Source organism: Phyllobates terribilis, unplaced genomic scaffold, assembly GCF_046119375.1.
Source record: "Phyllobates terribilis strain yellow unplaced genomic scaffold, ASM4611937v1 Scaffold_9__5_contigs__length_417890890, whole genome shotgun sequence".
Classification (NCBI taxonomy): domain Eukaryota; kingdom Metazoa; phylum Chordata; class Amphibia; order Anura; family Dendrobatidae; genus Phyllobates; species Phyllobates terribilis.
The window spans coordinates 155,861,169-155,888,501 of NW_027362769.1; the positions used below are offsets into that span (position 1 = coordinate 155,861,169).

The 27,333-nt window shown below is 39.7% G+C and overlaps 1 protein-coding gene across 10 annotated transcripts in view; it reads left to right on the forward strand.

Annotated features, from left to right (window-relative positions):
• Positions 1–14,859, forward strand: part of ZEB2 (zinc finger E-box binding homeobox 2) — a 174,886-nt gene extending 160,027 nt beyond the window's left edge. For 9 of the 10 annotated variants that reach the window (XM_073647225.1, XM_073647226.1, XM_073647230.1 and 6 more), the window contains 5 exons: positions 680–894; positions 3,379–3,487; positions 3,800–5,769; positions 9,677–9,857; positions 13,820–14,859. In XM_073647225.1, the coding sequence (XP_073503326.1) occupies positions 680–894; positions 3,379–3,487; positions 3,800–5,769; positions 9,677–9,857; positions 13,820–14,397 (3,053 nt within the window). In that variant the 3' untranslated portion in view covers positions 14,398–14,859. The remainder of the gene's footprint in view (positions 1–679; positions 895–3,378; positions 3,488–3,799; positions 5,770–9,676; positions 9,858–13,819) is intronic. The other variant, XM_073647235.1, reaches the window with a different exon arrangement.
• Positions 14,860–27,333: the final 12,474 nt, after the last annotated feature.

The window sequence follows — 27,333 nt, forward strand, 5'->3', positions numbered from 1 at the left end:
TTGAGGAGAACCCTTTGCAGCTGTTGCAATTGTACATGCATTATGGGCCGCGTGGTGTTTACCTTAAAATTTCGGCAACAGCTGCACGGGCCTGGAATTTCATGAGCTGAACATTCAATAAGCTCATGCTGTCCTGTTTGCAAGTTCCTAACATTTTTCTTCAACACTTGAAGGACAGGAATTGCTGAGCTTTAGGAACTTGGGATGAATAGAACCTAACTAGTGTTGAAATTTAATAACGAACAAGTGTTCTAGGTAATTCCCAACATAAATAATAACAGAACGAGATGCCCGTACGCTGGGAGATGTGACAATTCATCCAGCTAATTGTAATTTGTGAAAAGAGAAGAAAAAGATCTATGTAGCTAAAGGCCAAGGATGAAATTGTACACAAGTACTCCATTTGTAGCTCCCGAATGAGACCAGGGTCCATTGTACCTTCTTCAGACTGGAAAAGGTTAGGAGCCAAGTCCTTAATTAATTTTCTATAGCAGTTTGAAATGAATCATACAAGTATTTCCTGGGTGTGTAGAGGGGATTGAAGTGCGTTGAGGCCGGTGTGAGATGATGATACGCTGCTGCTGCCGCCGTAAGACCATCCTGGGCAAAGAGCCCATTAGCTGCCATTGATTAGCTGACCTTTTGGCCTATCTCTCCTTCTCATTTATCTCGACTGTAGACCTACCACCTGGAACACCAGATGCCTTTGCCCAGCTGCTGACCTGTCCCTATTGCGACCGAGGCTACAAGCGGTTGACGTCACTGAAGGAGCACATCAAATACCGCCATGAGAAGAACGAGGAGAACTTTTCCTGTCCTCTCTGTAGCTATACGTTTGCCTACCGCACCCAACTCGAGCGGCATATGGTGACGCACAAGCCGGGGAGAGATCAGGTGGGGGTTTGGCTTTAAGTGATTCTTTTTATAATTACCCCTTAGAGAAACTATATTGCTTTGATTGGCAATCATTATTAATTTTTCATGGCATTTTGAAGATGCAGATCTTTTAATGGTAATAGCCTTAATTGAGGGCTAAATGATTTTTTGATGGTGTCTCCTAATATAATTTAATAGTCTTATGTTCACGATCGAATGAGTGTGTTAATTTCTAATTTAGAAATTTTACTTGCACGATAACTTCACTCTAGTTTAACGTTTTTTTAATGCCGCTCAAAAGGTGAATGAAACATTGGTGTTTTTAATTAATGGGTTCTAAGAGAAGTTACTGTCGCTAAGGTTTTCTTTAGTCATTCGGCAAAATGTTACAAAACAAGCGTTAACTTCCAAATGCGCTTCGTCCTCGCAGATAAAAAAAACATGATGAAAAATAATAATGTGCGTGGAATTTTCTTGTTCCGTAATGAGTCATGGGGCTAAGACATCTGTGTTATTACGTGACTGCATGTCAATGACAGTGTCGTAAGTGGAATATGTGGTGTCATTGCTGGAAAAGCTGTTGCCGAAGCTTTAATCTCTAATATTAGCGTGTGCCTGGGTGTGCCTACGAAAGAAATGAAGCAACCAATCAAAAATTTTAGTTCTAAATATGTATAGGGTAAGCTTTGATTGGTTAATATTAAAAAAAAAAGTAGCCCCAAGAAGGTTGACTTTCAGTCACAAATATTTAACATTGAAATGTTCACACATAAACAACACAGACGCCAAGACTAGAATTTCTTTCAATTGTATACAAAAAAATTTAGCACCAATGAATTAACATTGTAGTAATAACGAGAGCTGCTGAGTAGAGATGACTGAAACAATGTAAGGAAAATTGAATTTGCCACTAATTTACAGAAAAAATCAGATTCTCAAGAATCCAAATATTTTGCAATTCGGTCTCGTTGCTGGACCTCCTATCGGCTTTCCGATCTTCTAACAAAAGTCTTCTTTCTTCCTTGCGGCCGCATCTGCCATTCACTAGGCCCCTCGCCATCACATGTAGCATGACACACGTGAACGACGTTCATCGCATCCCAAGTAACGATGTGGGACCTAGTGAATGGAAGACCCCGGCAGAAAAAAAGATAGAAGAAGATAGAACAGCTGATTGGAAGACATATAAGATTTTTTTTTTTTAACTCTAATTCAATTAGATTCAAGTTTTTTTCAATGCAAATCAAATTTCTCCCCTGAATTGAGCAAATTTGCCTGAATCAAATTTCGAGAGATTCGCTCAACTCAAAAACGGGCAAAATTTTGTAACCACAAGCAGTTTTGTCACCATTGACATTTTACTTTTGCGTAATACCACTTCATGGTGGTTTGACTTTTCAGTACCGCCGATAAATTGTTTTGAGAAGTTTAGAAAGATGTTCTTAAAATAATTGTTAAATATCTGTAAAGTTTCATCATTGAAAGCTGAACAACAAAAAAAAATAAGAAAACACCTGTAAGATCTTTAAGAAATCTTGCAATTTTTTTTTTCTCCAATTATTCTGATATTTGTGAAAAATTTCCAAAGCTAAATTGGGAGTATTTAGATTAAAGTGTAAAATTCAAATTCTATAGAGGTCAAACAATTGTAACATGTCAATATTATTTACATATTTTACCAGCGTGTGCCATAGCTGAACCTAAAATGCGTACATGACGATTGTGTTGGCGCGGTATGAATAGAAAGCTTTGGTGTTGAAAAGTCCCCTCATTTGCTCGTGGCATTTACAATTAGTAAATTAAAATGATTGTATCATATTAACAGTGGCACAGCTAAAGTTTATAGTGGTCCTCTGAGGGCCATGGGGGGAGGACAAGCAGCTGTTGCTGTTTGTTTATGCAACTCGGCAACATATGAACCGTGGTCCCTCAATGGCGCTCGACGGGTTGGGCTAGGCTTGATCTTTGAAGGTTGCTGGTGTTTGAACAAACCTCCCTGTGTCCTGTGTACACCATCTGTCTCACTAGGAATGTGGGAAGACTCAGTACACCCCAGCAGTTGTCATACTGCTTCTGAGCTTTTTTTGTGTGAAGCTTTTGTGTCCTTACTGCTTGAAGCTAACCGACATACCTTGAGCATCGACACTGCGTTATTTCAACATTCTCTGTCACAACTCATATATTTCTGTAATGCTTTCAACGCACACCTGATTTCCTCTTTTGGCACAATCTGTTCTTTGCAGGGGCTGCATTATGCATCTCCTGTTACTCTCAGCAATTTATAAAAGTAAAAAAGCACATATGCTAGGTAAAAAGAAAAAATGAAGACATTTATTAGACATATTGCAAATTGGAGTTGTTAATTGTTGAAAATTTTTATTAGATTTTTTTTAATTTTGTCTTACTGTGTTAAGAAAAGACTCGTTGGTGAACAAATTGTATTTTACAGATTTTTTTCTACTTTTAAACTAAATTTACAATTTAATTTCTTTTGGTCCACAGCACCAATTGTTGACCCAGGGAGCTAGCAATCGGAAGTTCAAGTGCACAGAGTGTGGCAAGGCGTTCAAGTACAAACACCATTTAAAAGAACACCTGCGAATACATAGCGGTAAGTGTTTTATTGATAGAAAATAAGTCTAATTTTTACCAAATTTTGGGGTACATTTCTTTTAATGAAATGTGACTAATTTTAACTAGCTTTTTGGGTAGATTTCTATTATTTCTTGTGAGGTTGTCTTATTAACTTTTAGCTTACCCCTAAATAATTACCACACAATAGTTTACAAAAGTTAACTGTTAACTAGCCAATGTTAATATTTTCTATCAAGTTACAACATATAATGAAAAAATTGATAAATCAAACTATATGTTTCTAATATTTATAAGTGTATAGTGACTTTTTTTTTTTTTTTTCCTACAGGGGAGAAACCTTACGAATGCCCAAATTGCAAGAAACGCTTCTCCCATTCAGGGTCCTACAGTTCACACATTAGCAGTAAAAAATGCATTGGCCTAATCTCTGTGAACGGGAGGATGAGAAACAACATGAAGGCGGGTTCATCTCCTAACTCTGTGTCTTCATCTCCCACCAACTCAGCCATAACACAGCTCCGGCACAAACTGGAGAATGGTAAACCACTCGGTATGACTGAATCTTCCGGCTTGTTGAAGATCAAGACCGAAACACTAGATTATAATGATTATAAACTTCTCATGGCAGCCACTCACGGGTTTAATGGTCCTATTCCATTCATGAATGGTGGTCTTGGAGCGACGAGCCCCCTGGGAATTCACTCCTCAGCTCAAAGTCCAATGCAGCACTTAAGTGTAGGGATGGAAGCATCGCTACTTGGGTATCCAACCATAAGCAGCAATTTAAGCGAGGTGCAGAAGGTCTTAGAAATTGTGGACAACACAGTTTCTAGACAGAAAATGGAATTCAAATCTGACGAGATAACAAAGATGAAGGGATATCACATGAAGGAACCAGGACCTCAAGGAGATGAAGGTATGACGTCTCCTGGTATTCCACAAGTCGGTCTTCCTGTAGTGAGTCATAATGGTGCCACTAAAAGTATTATAGACTATACATTGGAGAAGGTGAATGAAGCCAAAGCTTGTTTACAGAGCTTGACCACTGATTCAAGAAGGCCATTTAACAGTATTAAGAAGGAAAAGTTACGTACGTTGATAGACCTTGTAAGTGAAGAAAAAATGTTAGAGAGCCATATTATATCCACTCCATTTTCTTGCCAGTTTTGTAAAGAAAGTTTTAACGGCCCCATTCCTTTACATCAACATGAACGATATTTATGTAAAATGAATGAAGAAATAAAAGCAGTCCTCCAACCTAGTGAAAACCTGATTCTCAATAAACAGGGAATGTTTGCTGAGAAACAAGCACTCCTGCTGTCATCGGTACTTTCCGAGAAAGGAATGACTAGCCCGATCAACCCATACAAGGACCACATGTCTGTACTTAAAGCTTATTATGCTATGAATATGGAACCTAACTCTGATGAACTACTGAAAATTTCCATAGCAGTTGGCCTTCCTCAGGAATTTGTGAAGGACTGGTTTGAACAAAGAAAAGTCTACCAATATGCAACTTCCAGGTCGCCGTCTTTGGAAAGGACCAGTGTGGAAGTGGCTCCAGTAACCACCACTCCCACTAAAGACTCTATGTTAGCCAGATCACCAATAAAACCTGTGGATTCTATCACTTCACCGTCTATAGCAGAACTTCATAATCGGATATCTAATTGCGATATGCCTCTCAGGCTAACAAAACCTAGTCATTTTGCTGGTCTGAAGCCAGTCGTTGATAAATTGGACCACTCTAGGAGCAATACTCCATCTCCTTTAAATCTTTCTTCCACATCTTCTAAAAACTCCCATAGTAGTTCTTACACTCCAAACAGTTTTTCCTCAGAGGAGCTTCAAGCTGAGCCTTTGGACTTATCTGTTCCAAGACAAATGAAGGAAATGAAAAGTGTTATAGCCACAAAGAACAAAACCAAACCCAACAACATCACAATCGAACATAACAATGTTCCTATACCTTCCGACATGGTAGATGAGCCCCTGAACTTAACGTACATTAAGAAAGAATTTTGCAATTCTAATCATCTGGACAAAAGCACTAACCCACTATTTGGTCTGAATCCATTTAGTGGTAAACCTTTGTACACGGCGCTTCCACCACAGAGCGCTTTTCCACCAGCCACTTTCATGCCTCCAGTACAGGCGAGTATTCCTGGGTTACGACACTACCCAGGGCTTGATCACATGAGCTTCCTTCCACATATGGCCTACACGTACCCAACTGGAGCAGCTACATTTGCCGATATGCAACAGAGGAGGAAATATCAGCGAAAACAGGGATTTCAGGTAGTTTTTATGTGTATGTTATACTTGTACATTTTTTAGATCTTGTTTTTCCCTAAGGTTTTTGAAGCTTTTCCTACCATTTTAATTAAATACAGTTCTTTATTGGTAATATTATACCATGTTGACATATCTGATGAACCAGAATATACTGATGGTGGAAAGTTTGAGTTAAAGAAGTTGTCCACTGCTTGGACAACTCCTTGTCATACCCCACTCTTGGCCTTGATAAAATAAAAACGCTTATACAAACCTCGCGTGCTAGTGCCATTCCCACAGTGTTGGCATTCGGTCTTCCCGGGGCTCCCATGCTGTTGTTGTCACACGTGACGCCGGCACCCAATCAGCGCTGGTGTCACTGTCCCTGCCGTCTGTCGAATTGAACATGAAGAGAGTCAGAGAGTAGCCCAGACTTTCTCTTCCTGTTCGATTTGTCCGAAGGTGGAGGCAGTGATGCCAGCGCTGATTGGGTACTGGCGTCACGTGTCACAACAACATCACGGGAGCCCCGGGGAGAGCGAGTGCCGACACCACGGGAATGGTGCCAGCCCGGGAGGTGAGTAAAAGCTTTTTTATTTTATCGGGGCCAAACATTTAGATCAAGAAGGGGTTGTCCAAGTAGTGGACAACCCCTTTAAGATGCCTATAGACACGAGAAAATTGTCAGCCTAAATAGATGACTCCAACGATTTGTATTAATTTTTAGTCTTCTGCCACTCTCTCTCTATGTCATGTCTATGGACAGTTTTACAAAAATGTAACAAAAATTTAGTTCTGTACGGAAACTATTTTTGTATATTATGCAGCCTGTAGACTTCAGTATAGAGATGTTCCCATGTTTAAATAAAGAGATCTAGTTGAAGAAGCCGAAAATTAGATTCCGATTGCTCAATGCTTAAGCTGGTAAATACGGGAAGTGTAAGATGACTGCAGGCAAGAAAGGATCAGAAAGAAATCCCTACCAAGCAACCTTGGTTGGATAAATGTAATTGTCATCTATACTTGCTGAAGGTGGAGAATTTTGAAAGATGAATATATATATTTATATATATTCAGCTACTTTCTCAATCACCTTCTTTTTACTTTGAAGGTCTCAATGCCAAACTTTAAGGGGTTTTCCTATCTCGTAAAGTGGTGGAATATTGCGAGCATATACCATTACTTTGTGATTAACGGGTCTAATCTTTAAGAATGGAGGGGGTGCAGTGTTGTGGCCCCCAGATGGGCAGAGGACTGGCCCCATTTAAGTGAATAAGGCAAGATTTAGTTCCCTGCAGATCTTTGTGGCCACAAGTGCCGTTGTGTAGGAAAAAACTTAGAAAGGGAAGAAGCGCTATATTTTGGTGGGGTCCCAGAGGTCTTACCTCTACTGATCTTCACATCATGGCATATTCAAGTGACTGATAATGCATCACTTTATGTAATTAGAAAACCCCTTTAAGACTTTGACACCAATGTGGCTGAACTAAAAAGGTTTGTTTTTTCACTGGAAGTGATAGCATATCACAAGGATATGCTATCATGCCCTCAATGGTTGGAGTCCAAGTTTGAAAACTCAAATAATCCTTACAATGTTAGAATAGCTACCTAAAGGCGTTGTCCAGCTTTGGGGAAATTTCTTTTTCTTACTTAAAATAATGTTTGTAATTGGGTTTCTTTAAAACATTTTTGCAACATTTGCCTTTGTGTTGCACCGTTTATTGTTGGCTGTGGAATGAGTTAACTGAGGATCTGTCATTAAGCTCATTCTGAAGGCCCCAATAGGAAAGTTTACAACTTATTTATTATGCTTGCTTATATAGCGCCATCATACTCCACAGACTGTATTATCGCTGTACCCATTGGGGCTCACAATGTAGATTCCCTATCAGTACGTTTTTCAAGTAGAGGATGAAACCCACATAAATACGGAGAGAATAAACAAAACTCCTTGCAAATGTTGTCCTTGATGGGATTTTAACCCAGGATCCCAGCGTTGGAAAGCAACATTGCAATCCATTGACGATCCCCCATCCTTGCTGTTTTAAGTCTTTTTTCTTTATATTTTTGGGCTTTACTCCTGATTTATGACCACAGACCACTTCAAAGTTGAATTTGCAGAGAAGCAAAAAGCCTGTAAAAGACAAGCAAAAAAAATATTATATATGTACTTATGTTTAAGCCGAAAATATATGTATTTTTACGTAAATAAAAAATATGGTCAACCTACCCTATTCCTGTCTGTATCTGAAATGACTGAAAGCCCCCATGCACATTACATTGCTGTCAGCCAAATGCTCTGTTCCCCCATACAGGAAGCCCTTCTGTGTTCCTTACGAGAGAAACGTTGACCAGACAGTCGACATCAGTATCAGTGGTTTTGCCAACTTTAGTCTAATGTGTAAAGGAAGTTTGGGGGAAGAAGCCTTAAAGGGAATCTGTCACAGGTTATTACTATCTCATCTGAGAGCAGCATGATGAAGGCTAAGAGAAGCTGAATCCAACGAGATATCACTTAGTTTACTGGGTGCAGCCGTTCTGACATCAGAGCTTTTAGATTTAGAATGAAGCAGAGCTGAGAAAGCTAGCCCCGCCCACTCCAGGCTCTCTGTGTACAAAGTCCATAGATAGGAGGGGGCGTTGCCAGACTAGTGTAGTCAGGCAATGTTAATCTCTTAGTAATAAATCCTTCACAGTTAGTAAACAGCAGCACGCACTTTGACAAGTGACACATCCCTGAATTCTGTGTTTCAGCCTCTATCTCCTGGTGTCTTTAGATTAATGGCAAAAACATGCTGACAGATTCCCTTTAAGACGTAACATTTTCTCCAAGTAAAAAGTACAAAATCTAGGTTGGTAAAAAACTTAAAAACAAAAAATATTTTCAAAGAGTTTCTAATTTAGCAAGTGTGACCATAGGATGGATTTTAAGAAATATTTAAAAAAAAAAAAAGAACTGGAAAAGTGAATCAGACAACTACTTTGAGCTAAACTTTAATTTACATTTTTGCCAATTACATTTTTGAGGCTCGTGTCTTTTGAACATTATTGCCGACTGTGAATGGATAAGATGATATCCTCCCAAATCAAGGGGATAAAAAGCCGGAAATTAAATAGATATTCTGAAGAGTTTTTTGAACATATCTGAAAGTTTAGTTCGATATTGTCTATAATTGAGGTGAAGTTTTAACCCAGTGTTAAAAAAAAACAAAACCAAAACTGGAAAGTTTTACAATATCGTGCAAATTTTTCTACATGGTATCAAACTGAAGGTAAATTGCACAGCATGACCGATTGCTTCATCTGAATGATATTTGGTTCCGTGTACAAGACAAAGGATATACCTTCAAGTTTTATAGCCTTATCTAAAACTTAAATTAAAGTGCATCCACCCCACAAAGCCAATGTAATCTGCTTTCTATTAATTAATTAGAAGTCAAATAGACGAAGCCATATGTACGATGTAAGACGAACGCGAGTGCTCTCTGTAGTCATGCCGAAAATAAATCTAAATACACCGAATGATTTACCAACCCACTTTCATCATCCTCTAATGCTGAAGGCATGTGGACGTCGAACATTGATAAAAGAAAAAAAAATAAAAAATTCTCCATTTTAAATTACAAAATTAAATATTACGCTTAGGGCATCTTGTCAGCAGACACAAACTTAAATGGATTGTGTAATAACATTTTGCATCTGATCATAAAATTCAATTACACAATTTTTTATTTCTTATTTTTTTTATTTTTAGAGAGAAGAAAAATGAAAACAAATTCACTTCTTCTCGCAGTGTTTATTGTCTGATAAAAATTAATATGCTCAAATTTGAATAAAACAATATTTTTAATGACGGCGCAGCGATTTTCATTAGTTTTAGAACCGCATCAACGTTTAATAAACACACTAACGTTAATTTGTTGGATTGTAGGGTGAAATGCTTGATGGAACCCCGGATTACATGTCAGGTCTAGATGATTTGACGGATTCTGACTCCTGCCTGAGTCGAAAGAAGATTAAAAAGACAGAGAGTGGCATGTACGCTTGTGATTTATGTGATAAGACATTCCAGAAAAGTAGCTCCCTCTTGAGACACAAATACGAACATACAGGTAAATACATTGCTCACCTGTACCTTCATCTGCAAATCCTACTATGCATATAAATATATATTTACACATATTCTTAAAGGGACAGTCTACTAAACACTGTAGATCTCTTCTCAAGCTAGTGAGGACTTAGATATCTTGCATTTTGCTTTTAGGAACTCAGCTGTTGATACAAACAGTTGGAAGAAATGGCTAATTTTTACTCGAGGTCATCAGTTTGTTTTTTCTTCTGAAACAATTACTAATCCTATGGGATTTTTTTGGGCTGCTCGTTGGCTGTGTGTAATAGGAGGGACCAAAACCAGTCAATAATTTGGAGTTATTTCTTTTTAGCTTATTCCCCTGATCTGCCAATTCAGCTTTTCAGCTTGGTCAGACCAATCCAAATCTGACGTGCCATTAATTGGCTGCATTTTTGCCAATCTTAAAGGAGTTGTCCAGTAAAAACAAGTTATCACTTACTCATCAGTTGGGGGTCCAACCCGTGGCACCTGCGCTGATCGGCAAAATGGGAAACTTTTATCTCCGATAGGACACTTTTATCCCCGATATGGAGTAGCATGTTGGATGTCCGACTGCAACTCCATTCATTCTCTACGGGGCTGCTAGAAAAAGCCAAGCGTAACACTCAGCAGCCCCATAGGGAATGAATGGAGCAGTGATTGAGCATTGAGCAGTGGTCAGACCTCCACCAATCAACAAGTTATCGCCTATCTTTTTGGATAAGTGATAACTTGTTTTCACCTGACATCCCCTTTAATCATTTTTTATATTGCCAGAGATAGGGTTGACAAATGTTTGCTATAACTAGCACAGTATAAAACTTTTGGATAGGGAAGATAGGGGTTATCCTGTACTTTTATAATTTTTTGATATGGGACTTAGAGCTAACAGTTGCTAACTACTTGTCTGTTCTGCCTGGTGCCAATCTCTACTGGCTCAGAGCGGTCATGGACCACTTCTGCCGTCGATTCTGCTGATGGCATGCCGACAAAGCTGCGTCTTCTCTTCCACTCTACTCTGTGGAAGGGCGTCTCTGTCGATGTCATGTTGATTGACAGTCGGCTCCCCGCTGCCAAAGAGCAGGGAGCCAGCTGTCAATCAGCATGACGTCTGCAGTGATGCCTCATTGACAGAGCAGACCAGAAGAGGAATAGCTGCTCTGTTGACGAGTGCTGAATTAAAGGTGAGCCATCAGAGATCGTCCCATGCAGAACAGGAAGCTAGTTATCAACTGCCTGCCTGAAATATTAAAAGTCTTGGATAACCCCTTTAAGGCTCTATCAACATTCTGTTTTGTGAAATCTCCCAACGAAATATGCTGCACAAACCCATAGGTCTCATGTACCTAGAATATGCCTAAAGAGTGACCTTTTGGCATATCCTGGCCCAGTATATGCTGACAAACAGTAAAAAAGTATACAGCTCTGTATCTTTTTTGCAATTGGAGTCAATGGACAACGTATGTCACTCTATTCAATGGGAGAGGACAATGACCCAACGGGGTAATCTAGTAGCTGCATATACTACCCACCTCAAATTGAAATAACTTGAATGTTTAGCTAAATTTATCATGCACATTAATGGGGAAGTCTGAGGTCTTATGTCTATATTGCAAGAATAAGTGCCAGTCACAATGTCAAAGTAAACCATTTGCCACTTAGGCTTTGTTTTGCTTCCAGATGCCTCAGAATCTCTTGTGCAATAAAGAAACTCAGTGAATAGTGTAGATGTTTGAATCTCTGTGTCATTTAAGAGGTTCTGAAGCAGCTGCACATTTTTTGAACTCTGGTTCTTTTCTGCTGGTATGTTATCCTCCCAGATAATTAATATGACAAGAGCCCCCCACCACTACCAACACCGCCACCCTCCTGCCATTCCCTGCCAGCCTACCCCTGATGTTTGCATTCCTCTCCTCTGTCATTCTCGTTCTGGTGCTGACACAGCAGGTGTACATAGCCTCTAGTTACACACCAGTCCTGGCTGCCGTCGTACATTCTTTTTGCTCACTTTGAGGTCGATTCATAAAAATTCAAGCAATTTAAAGCCACGATTTGCTCGTCTCATTACAATTGTTCAATAGAGAACCAGTTATGGCTTTAGCACTTTAATGCTCACTGTTAAAAAGTAATGAAATATCCTTTCACACGAGTGCACTTTCTTTTATTTGAGGAATGCTTTAAAAACCTTCATTAAGAAATGCAAACAGAGATCACTTGCGGTGATATTCAGTCTCGAGAAGGAATCCTCCTTTCTCGGAGAGTTCAGTAATGCTAACTCAGCTACTGAGTTACTTTATTTCCTAGAGTACAGTGGGCTTTCTTCTATCATTTAACAACGTTTTCACCCGAACTATTATTAATCCATCCTTATAATAGGTACTAGGAGATGGTGAACAGCACATTTTTACCCAACTTAAATGTCCAATTTTCCAGTGGGCTTTTTCCAAATTTTCTAAAATTGTTTTCTACATTCCTTTCTATTTTTTGTTTCTATTTATTTTAACAACATTTTCTTTAGATCTAAAACCAAATAAGTTTCCTAATCTCAGTGTATGACGCAAAGGTACTGGTAGAATTTAATCTAAGGGTTCTTTCAGGTGTCCATGATAATCGGTCTGATGTTCGATCACAATGCACGGACTGGCCGCACATCTCCTGACCCGAGTGTGACAGCTTCGTGTAATTCTATGAAGCTGTCACGCTCGGGTCAGGAGATGTGCAGCCAGTCCATGCATTGTGATCTCATATCGGACCGATTCATGGACAACTGAAAAAGTCCTTAGAGAGAGAACAGTTGTAACCAGCGCCATGGACTAATGTTCTCAACGCAACTTTTTGTATGTGTAAAACATGGTTACAATTCAAAGCCTACATCGCCAAGGTCAAATATCGAATTAGATCATAGAATTGGCCAAAGCCTTTTCAAAAGGATTGCCTTATCCCCTAAGAGCTTTACTTAGTTTTGTCTAGGCGCTGCATTGACGACTATTACAGTCAATAACAGTCCATGCCGGTACAAAGAAAAAGCTAAAAGGAGCTGATAGTACTTTCCTAGTTCCACCACAAATTTGTTCTATAAGATGAGCAGTAATTCCATGGGTTGGACCCTTAAAAAATATTTGCTCACTCCACTACTATCTCTTGCTGCTCCTGTTTCGGCATTTGCCAGATCTGTGTTGGTTTCTATTCCCTGATAAGTTTTGACATGCAGGTAATTACTGCTTGGCCAATCACTGGCCACAGAGGTAACGGATCTAAAATTGTCTACTGCTAGACCAAATCATGGACAATTGTCTGGGTGTTGGGAACAGATTGTCAGCACAGATACTATTTCTGGACACACACTCTAGATTGACAATGTCAAATAGCAGACATAATACTAGTAAGCTTCTCATTCCTGGTTGAAGTAGTAGGGCAAACATACATGAGCGCTTCTTCATTCAGCTCTACTATCCTACATCCTACGGAGCAATTCAGTTGTAGTGTCTATTAACGCCTGTATGTCTCTGCGTTGCATCATGTGTCCCAGTCTTGTGCCCTGGCATCACGCTGTCAAGCATTTAGTGTCAGGTCTATTTTTGAATGCAACGTCAAGCATGGCCGCTATGGTAGGTGTGAAAGGCATTCTTAGTCTATTTGTAGCCTGGAATCAGCCAGATGTGTTTGGGCTCGGCGTTACTCTCAAGTTCCAATCTTGGGCTGCAGAATGTGCATACTGCTCTTGAAAACATTGATCTCTTAGACAGTTTACCGACGATTACGGAGCAATTTTATAGTATATTTTAGTATGGGGTGTTGGAGAATTGACCAAAAATAGTTTTTGGAATTTTTTTTTTATTTCTTTAAATGGATGCAAATTAACATGGGTTTTTGAGAATTGTCCATCAATGACTGTTTTTGAATTTTTTGCATTTTCTTACTTGGATGAACTCTAACATAATTCTTGTTCTTCTTGTTTTTCAGGAAAAAGGCCACACCAATGTCAGATTTGTAAAAAAGCATTTAAACATAAACACCATCTAATAGAACATTCACGTCTGCACTCCGGCGAGAAGCCATACCAATGTGACAAGTGCGGGAAGCGTTTTTCACATTCTGGGTCCTACTCACAGCACATGAACCACAGGTATTCCTACTGTAAAAGAGAGGCCGAAGAAAGGGAGGCCGCGGAGAGAGAAGCCAGAGAGAAGGGTCATTTAGAACCCACAGAGCTGCTGATGAATCGAGCTTACTTACAGAGTATAACACCTCAGGGCTACTCTGACTCAGAGGAAAGAGAAAGTATGCTGAGAGACGGAGAGATTGAAAGAGAGCACGATAAAGAGGTGGAGGATGTTTACGATAAACTTGGAAGACCGGATAGAGATGAAGAGTTTGAGGAGGAAGAGGAAGAAAGCGAAAATAAGAGCATGGACACGGATCCGGACACGATCCGGGACGAGGAAGAGAATGGTGAACATTCAATGGACGATAGTTCCGAGGATGGTAAAATGGAAATAAAGTCAGATCATGAAGAAGAAAACATGGAGGATGGCATGTAATAAACTACTGCATTTTAAGCTTCCGATTTTTTTCAGTAGTCTTGTTACCTGCTTGAAAACTCTGCTGTGTTTAAGCTGTTCATGCACGTGCCTGAAGCTTCCACGAAGCCTGTATAGATGAACTGATGGGGAAGGGGGGTGGGCAGTTCTGCCAAAAACAAAACAAACAAAAAAAAAAGTTAAATGAAGTTTGAGGTGGTCTTTGTTGAGAACTGCATTATGCAAACTTTTTGTACAGTATTAAAGGCCTAGAAACTGTGTGGTTTCAGAGACTAAACCCTGTGTTTAATAGCATTTATTCTTTAAGCACAAAATAGTTAATTGTACGAATTGCACTCTACTTATATATCACTACAGACTTAAAAAGAAAAAAAAGATATTTCTAATTTATATTAATACATTTAAAAATTAAAAAAAAAAAAAAAAAAAAAAAGTGCCCGCACTGCTGTACATCAGTATTATCACTTCACTTTAATTTAAGGTGCTCGCACTGCAATACAACTTTTATTAAAATTCCTTCATAACTTTACTTTGCTATTCTCAGTTTCATAATAGATAACCACACAATTTTAGGCCTATTTTAATTTTATTTTTAATTTTTTATTTTTTATTTTTATTTTAATGTGAAGGAACATGAAGTGATGATGCATGTGTAAAAAAAAAATAAAATATGGCGATTCCGAAGTCTTAAGAGTGACCAGGATATGATGGTAAAAAGAAAGGTGATTTATTAAGAAAGCCTTTGTAAGGTGTTTTTAAAGAAAAAAAAAGCCTTATATGCAAACCTTTTAATCTGTGTGTTTCTGCAAGTGCCATCCTTGTACAGTGTTAAGAAGGTAACGTGTGTTACCCAACGCACCAGCTTCAGTGTTAAGCTTACCCTGTTCTTTGAAGCACCCATGTCAGTATTAGAATAGGCGGCAGTTCCTTAGTTTACATATGTTTGTGCAATTTTTTTCTGTAATTTTTATTTTGTTTATTCATTTTGTCAGTATTACACCAAACTTTTTAAATTTTTTATTTGCAATTTTTTTTTTTTTTTTGCATTCATTTAATTTTAGGTCAAATAACATTTTATTTATGTGGCTCATTTTATATTTCCTAATTTTATTTATTTCATACTGTAGTGTACAGTATAATAGTTCTTCAATATAGATATATTTTAGTAAAAAAGGAACATGATGTTGATCACTTGGGCAAATTTTACTTAAAGAGAAAAGCATTTATGTGTTTTGAAACATTAATTGTGAAATGCGATTTTTTTTTTTTCAATTTTATTATTTTATTTTTGTTTTATTATTATTATTATTTTTTCTTCTTCTTTCCAATTACTGGAAATTCCAAATTTGGGAACTTTTGATACGATCTTGTGAAAACACTGTATTTTCAACTGAAAAAATTCCACTTTCTTCATCTTGTTTTTTAGCTAAAAAAAAAAAAAAGAGGGACTGTTAAATACAATGTATAATACCATGACAAAAAAATCTTTCCTGACTTGTCTTTGTAAAAGTATTATTGAATTTTCAATTTGTAATTTCTCTTGAAAATGACCATGCTCAAATAAAAATGTAGCCAAACTATGCAAAGTGTGACTGACTACTTAAAAAGAAAATACTTAGGTGGGTTTTGTAGTGTTTATTGATAAAGTAATTTTATATGTTTATATTCTATTTGCAAACACAGTTATATTGATGAATTATCCGTAGAATATTTGCACATGTTAACCCTAGTTCATAAGTGTGGTTTTTCGAAGAACGGTATTTATGCTCCTGTGGATATGTGATTTACGTCATTTGTGTTTGCCAATGTTGAAAAAAGGTTGAAGTTTCAATATAAAAAAAAAAAAAAACGGGAAATAATAAATAGACAATGCTCAGAAATATCAGTAAATTAGTAAAAAAATAGTAGCCCATTCCTTTTTTATAGCTCTGAATATTTGTTATGTTATTTGCTAACATTGATTTATAAAGCAGTTTTAAAAAAGTTATAACATTCCCAGGGCATACAATTATGAGCTATCTATTAGACATACCATATCGGTCAGATAACTAGAGGAAAAACTACTGAGACCTCAATGAATCCAAGAATAGGGGTGTACTCCGCTTATATCCCTCATGGATGACAGTGAAAAGCCATTGTGAAAATAAGTTATTTCTTGCAACAAGCAGAAATCCCTTTTTTGGGGTCCGATTAGTCAGATCTGGCCTCACTAACTAATAGTCCGAAAACGGAACCTGTCACTTGGACAAAAATTAGCTAGTTTTAGCTCTTATTGTAATTCTTCTGCCTTCTGAGTAGTCATCTTTTTTTTCTTTCTTTTCTCCTTTTTTTTTAAATTAATCATTTGATTCCAGAGATACAGTCACGGCCAAAAATGTTAGCATCCTTTAAATTGTTCCAGAAAATGAAGTATTTCTTCCAGAAAATTATTGCTCTTACACATGTTTTGTTATACACATGTTTATTCCTTTGTGTGTATTGGAACAACACTAAAAACAAAGAAAAAAAAGGCAAATTGGACATTTCGCACTAAACTCTCAAAATAGGCCGGTCAAAATTGTTGGTACCGTTCTAAAAATGTAGGTAAACAATTTTATTTAATGCATGTGATTTTCATTCAAACTCACCTGTGGCAAGTAACAGGTATGGGCAATATGAAAATCACACCTGAAACCAAATAAAAAGGGGAGAAGTTGATTTAATCTTTGCATTGTGTGTCTGTGTGTGCCACACTAAGCATGGAGAACAGAAAGAGGAGAAGAGAACTGCCTGAGGACTTTAGAACCAAAATTGTTGAAAAATATCAACAATCTCAAGGTTACAAGTCCATCTCCAGAGATCTTGATATTCCTTTGTCCATGGTACGCAACATAATCAAGAAATTTATAGCCCATGGCACTGTAGTTAGTCTCCCTGGATGTGGACAGCAGAGAAAAATTGATGAAAGGTTGCAACGCAGTATAGTAAGGATGGTGGATAAGCAGCCCCAATCACGTTCCAAAGATTCAAGCTGTCCTGCAGACTCAGGGTGCATCAGTGTCAATGTGAACTATCCATCGACATTTGAATGAAATGAAACGCTATGGCAGGAGACCCAGGAGGACCCTACTACTGACACTGAGACATAAAAAAGCTAGACTGCAGTTAACCAAAATGTATGTGAGTAAGCCAAAATCTTTCTGGAAAAGCGTCTTCTGGACAGATGAGACCAAGCTAGAGCTTTTTGGTAAAGCACATCATTCCACTGTTTTCCGAAAATGGAATGAGACCTACAAAGAAAAGAACATAGTAGCCAAAGTCAAATATGGTGGAGGTTCAAAGATGATTTGGGCTTTTTTGCTGCCTCTGACACTGGGTGCCTTGACTGTGTGCAAGGCATCATGAAATGTGAAGATTACCAAAGGATTTGGGGTCATAATGTAGTGTTCAGTGTCAGAAAGCTGGGTTTGTTCCCTAGTCATGGGTCTTCCAGCAGGACAATGACCCCAAACATACTTCAAAAAGCCCCCAGAAATGGATGGAAACAAAGCGCTGGAGAGTTCTGAAGTGGCAGCAATGAGCCCAGATCTAAATTCCATTGAACTACTGTGGGGAGATCTTAAAATTGCTTTTGAGAGAAGGTGCCTTCAAATATAAGAGACTGGAGCAGTTTGCAAAATAAGAGTCCAAGATCCCAGCTGAGAGGCGTAAGAAGCTTGTTGATGGTTATAGGAAGCGATTGATTGCAGTTATTTATTTCAAAGGGTGTGAAACCAAATATTAAGTTGTGAATGCCAACAATTTTGTCCGACCTGTTCCAATACACACAAAGGAAATAAACGTGTATAACAAAACGTGTGTAATTGCAATAATTTTCTGGGAGAAATACTTCCATTCCTGGAACAATTTCAAGGATGCCAACACCTTTGACCATGACTATATATGCCTTTCTATTTAATGCACTTGATAATAATAATAATTTTTATTTCTATAGCGCCAGCATATTCCGGTGCACTTTACATTTCAGAAGGTACTTGTACAGTCAATAAAGACATAAAAGAGTACATGTATATTTCAACAGATACCAAGAGGAGTGGGGCCCCTACTCGCAAGCTTACAAGTTGAATATGCAAAATGTTATGGTCTTTACCAAGGGGGTGTCGCTCACAGAATAATAATGTAGAGCAACCTGAAGACACGCCCCAGAGAATCCTGTTAGCAATGCTCCCAAGGAACATAAAAATTACCATAATGGGCATTCCAAATAAAAAGACCCATATATCTGCAACCAAAAATGGCACATAAAATAAATAAATAAATGGAATACTTGGGAGCAGCAGGAATAAAATAAGAGTAAAAAAAAATGGGCATATTGACCCGTAGACAAATTCTCTTTAGACGTTTGCAATGACAAAACCCTCTTTAATTTTAACTTTTTAAAAAAATGTAATTTAAATGTAAAAAAGAATATTTAACTACTCAAAACTTCACCAAGTTATTTTTTTTTTCTATTTAATTTATAAAAGAACAAAAACAGCATAAATTCCCAATAATATCACTGGTCTTAGATACCTGAGTGGACACAAGTCAAATCAATTAGGTATATACTTTATGCGCATATGCCCACCGCACACAAAAATACTTCAATTTTCTATCTATCTATCTATCTATCTATCTATCTATCTATGAGTTTTAAACTCCCATAATAGGTTTACTTGCTTACTTTCAACATTAGATGAAGATAGCAACAACAATTTATTTCTCCACGGCTTTATAAAGTACAACAAATAACATTTCAAATAAGATAAATGTCTGACTTGTGGCTTTGTATATAGCATGTGATTTTTTTTTGTAGGTTGTTTTTTTTTTTTTTTATTCCACTTTAACCAGATTTATGTCTGGTTGTATCCCAGCTAGACCATTGTAAATGTATGATGGGCAGACAAGCCAAAAATATACAATGTCAGTAATTTAAAAAAAAAATCATTTCAGTCAAAGAAAACAAGAATAAAATAAATACACTGAGTTTGTCTCTGTAAATTGAATTGTAATTTATTTTTCTAATGTACTTTTTTTTTTTATTATTCTTTTGTTTTTGTACTTTTTCTGGTTTGATGTCCCATATTTTTTGTACACTGACCAAGAGAACAATAAAAACTAATAAAAAAAACTCAAGTATCACTCAACACTATGCTATTCTGTGGGGCTAAGGTAACTTTTTGTTCAGTGATATGAATATAAACCCCTCTATGACCTAGATGTGAGATTATGAGTCTGGGTCTCTAGGACACAAAAATGCTCCAAAGAATCTTCATACATTTTTCAAGCTAAAGGTCTAAACAATCTTGGGAATAAATTACTGAATTATAAACCAAAGAAACAATATATCCATAGAACAGCAGTTTGGGGTCACTATTCATGTTCTTCCACTGGTCCAATGATCTCCAATGATCCAGTGGTGTACTGGCCACCAATGTACAAGGTATGAAAATCCAATTTATAAACTGGGATGTGATTTCTTAGCTTCTAGATTATAGGAAAGACTGAACAATCCGACATTAGCCCTCTCACTGATGCTTCTCCAGTGTGACCAATGGTGCAACTTTTTTTTTTCAAGTCTCAAAATGTTAGAATTTGTGTGGAATCGCAAATTTCATGGAATTCGGCTCAACGGATCAATCCACTCAGCTCTAGTTCGCATACCTTTTTACCCCTGTTTAGGAAAGTGTAGTAGACTATGTAGTAAAAATGTATACCACACGTATACAATTTGTGTTTTTGCTACAATGATTGTCCGTATAATGGCATACGTCACAGCCTTCCCGGCAGTGTAGGCTGAAAATGATGTGGAACAGAACTTAAAAAGTTTTAACACTTTTCATTATCACATAATATTCACTTTTAATGTACATACAACCTATTTGCTGTAGAAGACATACCAGAATTATTATCAATTGTATTCTGGAAACACGTTATGTTCCAGTAATGTGTGACATTATATAAGATCTTCAACAAGTGTAGAAATTAATCTATTTCAACAATTATTGTTAGTATTTTATCTCTTCCTGTATTCCTCTTTATTGTCGTCTCTGAAGACAAAATACAAAATCTAATGGCTGTATCTAATTTATTTATTATTATACACTAAAACTATCAATGGGATATATCATTGGTCCTTACAGTAGTGCAGTGTACAAGTGTATAACAGGCGGTTCTTTTCTTCTTTACAGGAAATAGGGCAGATCTTCATCTCTCTACATGAAATGGGGGCAGGTCATTTGTCTATGTAGGAAATGGGGGCAGGTCTTTCTACAGGAAGTGGGGGCATGTCTTTGTTTCTCTACAGGAAGTGTGAACGTGTCTTTGTTTCTCTACAGGAAGTGGGGGTGTGTCTTTGTTTCTCTACAGGAAGTGTGGGGTGTCTTTGTTTCTCTACAGGAAGTGGGGCAGGTCTTTGTGTCTGCAGGAAGTTGGGCCTTATTTTTTCGCTCTCTACAGGAAGTGCGGTGGATCTTTTGCATATGTAGGAAGTGGGTATGCAGGAAATGGGGTGGGTCAGTTGTCTCACTACAGGAAGTGTGATGGTGTTTTATGCAGTAAATGGTGATGAGTCTTTGACTCTCTACAGGAAGTGGGTCTTTGTCTCTACAGAAATTTGGGGCGGATCTTTGTCTCTTTATAGGAAGTGAGGATGTGTCTTTGTCCCTGCATAGGAAGTGGGGACAGGTCTTTGTCTCTCTATAGGAAATTGTGGCGAGTCTTTGTCTCTCTAAAGGAAATGGGGCAGGCTTTTTTCTCTCTACAGGAAGTAGGGTGGGTCTTGGTCTCTCTATAGGAAGTTAGTGTGTCTATATAAGAATGGTGTGTGCACTTGTGAAAGATCATGGCAGCAAAAGGTGAAAGCACAGGTAGTCTTTAAGTTATTGATGATTGGCAGAAGTCATTCATATATTAGTAATAACTTTAGTAAAAATTGTCAGTCCCACAACTTACAACATCCTCTTAGAGGCCCGATTAGAAGTCTGCCTATATGACATGCTATTCCTGGGACTTCATGCACACAACTTATGGATTCCGAGTGTTTCAATAAGGCAATGCAAACAATCCTTCCTTTAAAAATACTACAAACAATATTTTTTTATAAATTTAAATTGGACCAACTTTCTGAAATTTTCAGTTCTACTCTAGGGCAAAACTTGACCTATAGAAGGGCTTTTTACATATGTAAAATTCCCAGGCTTGTTTGTCTCAAGATAGTCTTATGGGCTTATATTAGACCATACTTTTATATTAGACTATTAGGAATGCAGCGCTTTTTTATTACTGTATTCTTAGAGGCCATTTTTACGTTGACGTAGCCATATGAAGGACGTTTTTTTGTGGCTTGACTTACATTTTTAATGGCATCGTATTGGGGTGCATATAATGTGGAAAAAACACCATTTTGAAACTTTTTCATTTCTTTTTTTTTAACAATGCACACCATGACTCTGTCTTGAGGGTGTCGATATGTAGACAGAGGAAGCCATCTTGTTCTGTCTAGCCAGTCAGAGGCCATAGTCGTTAATGACTGCAGCAAGTGGTTAAATGAGCCCATTAATCTCTGCATGAACCCAGCTTTGTGTATCTCCAGTTTCCTGCAACTGATCTCATGGGTATAATACAGCACCTGCAGATTCAGTATAATTTATATATACAGTGCCTTGAAAAAGTTTTCATACATCATGAACTTTTTCACATTTTTTTTTACTTAACACCCCAAAACTTAAATGTATTTTTATTGGGATTTTATGTGATATACAAACACAAACTATGAAGTATTTGTGAAGTGTAAATGTGAAATGATACACGGTTTTCTAAATATTTAAAAAATATAAATCTGAAACTTATGATGTGCATTTGTATTCAGCCCCTGTGAGTCAATACTTTGTAGGACCACCATTCACTGCAATTACTGCTGCATATCTTTTGGGGTCTGTCTCTACCAGCTTTACACATCTAAAGGCAGAAATTTATGCCAATTCTTCTTTGCATGCTCACTCTCACTCCATTGTGAGATTGGATTGGAGACATCTGTGAACAGCAATTTCCAAGTCGTGAGACAGATTCTCAATGGGATTTGGGTCTGGACTGTGACTGCGTCGTTCACACACATGAATATGCTTTGATCTAAACCCTCCATTGCAGCTCTGGAAGGATGTTTAAGGTTGTTGTTTTGCTGGAGGGTGAACCTATGCTCCAGGCTCCAGTCTTTTGCAGCCTCTAGCAGGTTTTCTTCCAGGATTGTCCTGTATTTAGCTCCATCCATCTTCCCATCAGCTCTGACCTGCTTCCCTCTCCCTGCTGAAAAAAAAAATCAACACAGCATGATGCTGCCACCACCATGTTTGACGTGGGGATGGTGTTTTCAAGGTGATGTGCAGCATTAGTTTTCCACCAGAGTACCTTCTTCTACATGCTAGCTGTGCCACCTACATGACATTTTGCAAACTGTAAACAGGACTGCTAATGGCTTGCTTTCAAAAATGGCTTTCTTCTTGCCATTTGTCCGTAAAGGCCAGATTTGTGGAGTATACGACTAATAGTTGTCCTGCGGACATATTCTCCTACCTGAGCTGTGGATCTCTGCAGCTCTTCCAAAGTGACCATGGGCCTTTTGGCTGCTTCTCTAATAAGTGCTCTCCTTGCTTGAGCTGTCAGTTTAGGTGGGCGGCCATGTCTTCATAGGTTTGCAGTTGTGTCATACTCCTTCCATTTTTGGATGATGGATTGAACAGAGCTCCATGAAATATTCAGAGCTTGGGCTTCTTTTTATAACCTAATCCTTCTTTATTCTTCTTTACAACTTTATCCCTGACATGTTTGGTGTGGTCTTTGGTTTTCATGATGCTGTATGATCTGTAATGTTTTAAAACAAACCTCTGAGGCCTTCATAGAACAGCTGTAGTTATACTGAGAATTAATTACACAAGCGTGGACTCAATTTACTAATTATGTGACTTCTGGAGGCAATTGGTCACTCAGTTTTTTATTTACGGGTATCAGACAACTTGGGGCTGAATAGAAATGCACCTCACAATTTTCAGATTTATGTTTTTAAAATAATTTGAAAACCATGTATCATTTCTAGTGATGAGCGAACGCGCTCGCCACTACTCGGTGCTCGCTCGAGCATCATGGTGCTTGACAAGCTCGGCGCTCAGCGAGTATTTCCAGGTTGCTCGGGTGGGAACTCGGGTCCCCTCCCTGCATGTTTGGCGCACTTTAGAGAGCCAATGAACATGCAGGGATTGCCTGCCATGCACTGTAATGCCGTAGCCATGTTGGTTGTGGGCATTACAGTGATTGGCTGGCTGCACAGCGTCATCAGGTCTATATAAGACCTGGCGCCGCCATGCTCGTCACAGTCACTCCGGATCAGACAGTGTAGGGAGAGGTGCTGCTGTGTCAGGGAGAGATTTAATCGTGTATTAGGTAGTGTAGGGAGAAAAAACATACATTACACATATCCATCTTAACAAACAGTCCTTTTGAGGACTAACTAATCCATCTGCAGAGATATCAGGCAGGCAGTGTATATAGGCAGGCAGGCAGTGTATATAGCAGACTGCAGTGCATATAGCACAAGAGGCTCCATTCCAGTTCTGCCTTCTGCTGCTGTTATATTTCTAGAAATAGGCCCAGGTCTCAGGGGCCAGGAATAATTTTTTTTGCATTTTAATCCTCATAATTTGCTTAAAAAGCAATCCAGAGAACATGGTTTTTCTGCGCCATTAGCTTGTTGGCACTGCAGAATACAGCCAGGCCCTTTCCATATTACAGCGCTAAAAATGCAGCTATTTAAGACTGTGTTTTCTGTTTTCACACGGATCACATATATGTTTTCAGAAAATACTGGTATTTCTGGCCTGCAATAAAAAAAATTTTCAGTGTGTCAGCAAAGTTTTTGACACCGGTTTGCTGTTCAAAACAGTTACCTACAGGCCAGGTATTTAAAACTGTGTTTTCTTCGTCAAACGGATCACATATAAGTTCGCTCCAAACTCAGTCATTTGTAGTGAGCATGGAATATACTGTCCTCCATTTAAAATGGGCAAGGCACGTGGCAAGGGACGGGGAACTGGACGTGATGGTAATGGTGCATGCTGAGGCCGAGGACAAGGCCGTGGGCAAGCCGAAATTGTGCCACAACAAACACCCACATCTTCTCGCCTGACCTTCCTGTCCAAATTTCTAGGGGACCGCAGCACACCACTATTGAACCCAGAGCAGTGTCAAAAGGTTGTTGGTTGGATAGCGGATAATGCTTCCAGTCACTTAGCCACCACCACCACCCTGTCTTCCACACGGTCGAGTCTCTGTAGCCGTGAGTCTGGACCACATATTCCTCACCCTGATCCTCCTTCCTCCCACCATGCCGAGTACCCAGAGACAACTGATCCCACACTTGGACACTCTGAAGAGCTGTTCACTTTTCCATTTATAGATTCAGGTCTCTCGCCCGGTCCACTTGAAGCGGGGCAAGAGGAGATCGCGTGTAGCGATGCCCAAATATTTGAGCAGCCACGGTCACACGAAGGTGACGGTGGGAAAGTGTCACAAGAGGTGGACGATGATGAGACACAATTGCCAGAAAGTCATGAGGAGGACCAGGGTGCGGAAGTGGAAGACGAGGTGGTGGACAATATAGTAACTGACCCAACCAGCCAGGAGGACATGCAGAGCGAGGACAGCAGCACACAGGGGGAGGGAGGCAGAGCACCCCAAAAGGCTGAAAGAAGCAGTGTGGTGGCAGCAAACAGAAGGCAAGCAACCGTTCCCCATAACACCAACAAGAAGGAAGTTGCCAGTACAACTGTTAGGTCTTCCCGAGTCTGTTTGTTTTTTAAAGACTCTGCCGATAACCCCAAAAAGGCCATTTGCACCACCTGCCAGGCCATCATCAGCAGGGGTGGCAAAACGACCAGCCTGACCACCAGCAGCATGATCAGGCACATGGCAGCAAAGCACCCGACTTTGTGGGCCGAACCCCAGGGTCCAGGAACAGTGTCTGCGGGTGGCACCATTGCTTCTTCCGCTGTTGTGGATGCAAGCCAATCCCCTGTCCATGGTGCATGCGAAGATGCCTCCTGCCCTGCACCTGTCGTTGCACACTCTCAAGTAGCAGCATCAGGAAGCACGTCCATGTCCTTGTCCCAGCGCAGCATTCAGTTGTCCATATCCCAGTCCTTGGAACGCAAAAGCAAATATGCAGCCAATGCCCCACAGGCCACACTACTAAATTCTCACATTTCACGACTGCTTGCGCTCGAAATGTTGCCTTTTAGGCTTGTGGAGATGGAAGCATTCCGCAACCTGATGGCAGCGGCCGTCCCTCGGTACTCGGTCCCCAGCCGCCACTATTTCTCCCGGTGTGCCATCCCCGCATTACACAAGCACGTGTCCCAAAACATTAGCCGTGCTCTCAACAACGCAGTTACCGGTAAAGTCCACCTAACCACGGACACGTGGACAAGTGCTTGTGGGCAGGGACGGTACATCTCGCTGACGGCACATTGGGTTAACATAGTAGAAACCGGGACCCAGTTGGACCTTGGGACGGAACACGTCCTCCCGATGCCAATGATTGCGGGCCCTAGGTCAATCAGGGTTGCCCCCATGGTCTACAGCTCCTGCACCTCATCCTCCTCAGCCTCCACCTCCTCTTCAGCCTCCATCTCCGAAATTACCACATCAGTCACACGCTGGAAGCACTGCAGCACTGCCTCGGCCAAGCGGCAACAGGCTGTGCTGAAACTAATATGCTTAGGTGAAAAACCGCACAATACTGAAGAGTTGTGCACAGCTCTGAAAGAGCAGGCAGATCTGTGGCTCACACCGCTGAACCTACAGCCAGGCATGGTCGTGTGTGACAATGGCCGGAACCTGGTGGCGGCTCTGAGGTGAGGCGAGTTCACACACGTACCATGCCTGGCCCATGTGCTTAACCTCGTGGTTCAGCGGTTTCTCAAATCCTACCCGGAGCTGCCGGATCTGCTTGTTAAAGTACGCCGCCTGTGTGCCCATTTTAGAAATTCAGCTACATCTTCCGCCACCCTTGCCGTGTTTCAGCAGCGTTTGAAGCTTCCGGCTCACAGACTGGTGTGTGATGTCCCCACGCGTTGGAACTCTACACTGCAGATGTTGGGAAGGATTTGTGAGCAGAAGAGGGCAGTTGTTGAGTACCAGCATCAACAAGGCCGTCGGTATTCAGTTTATACTCCACACATAAGACCTCAGTAGTGGACATGGATGTCAGACATATGTACCATCCTCCAAAACTTTGATGACTCCACCAAGATGGTGAGCGGCGATGATCCCATAATTAGCGTCACCATCCCGCTTCTCTGTCTTCTGAAACGCTCTCTGCTCACAATCAAAGAGGATGCATTGCAGGCGGAGCACGATGAGATGGAGCAAGGAACCATACAGGGTGATTACACACAGCCAAGCCTCATCTCATCCCAACGTGGATTGGGTGACAATGAGGAAGAGGAGGAAGAGGAGGAGGAAGAAGGACAGAAGTTAGTTTCATGCACTATAGACGGTACTACCTGCACAGCTGTCATACCGTCTGTTCAGCATGGATGGCCAGAGGACAGAGAGGAGGAGGAGGAGAGCATGGTCAGTCATCCTCTTGGTGAGGACACGGAAGTCTTGCCTGTTAGTAGTCTGGCATGCATAGCTGAGTTTATGTTACGCTGCCTTTCCCATGACCCTCGCGTTCTCAAAATTTTGGGTGACAGCCATTACTGGTTGGTGACATTTCTAGACCCACGCTAAAAGGAGAACTTTATATCTCTTATTCCTGAGGCGGACAGGTCTACAAAAATGGGGCTGTACCAGAAGGCCCTTGTTACGGAATTATTAAAAAAATTCCCATCTGAAAACGCTGGCGGCAGAGGGCACACTTCGTTG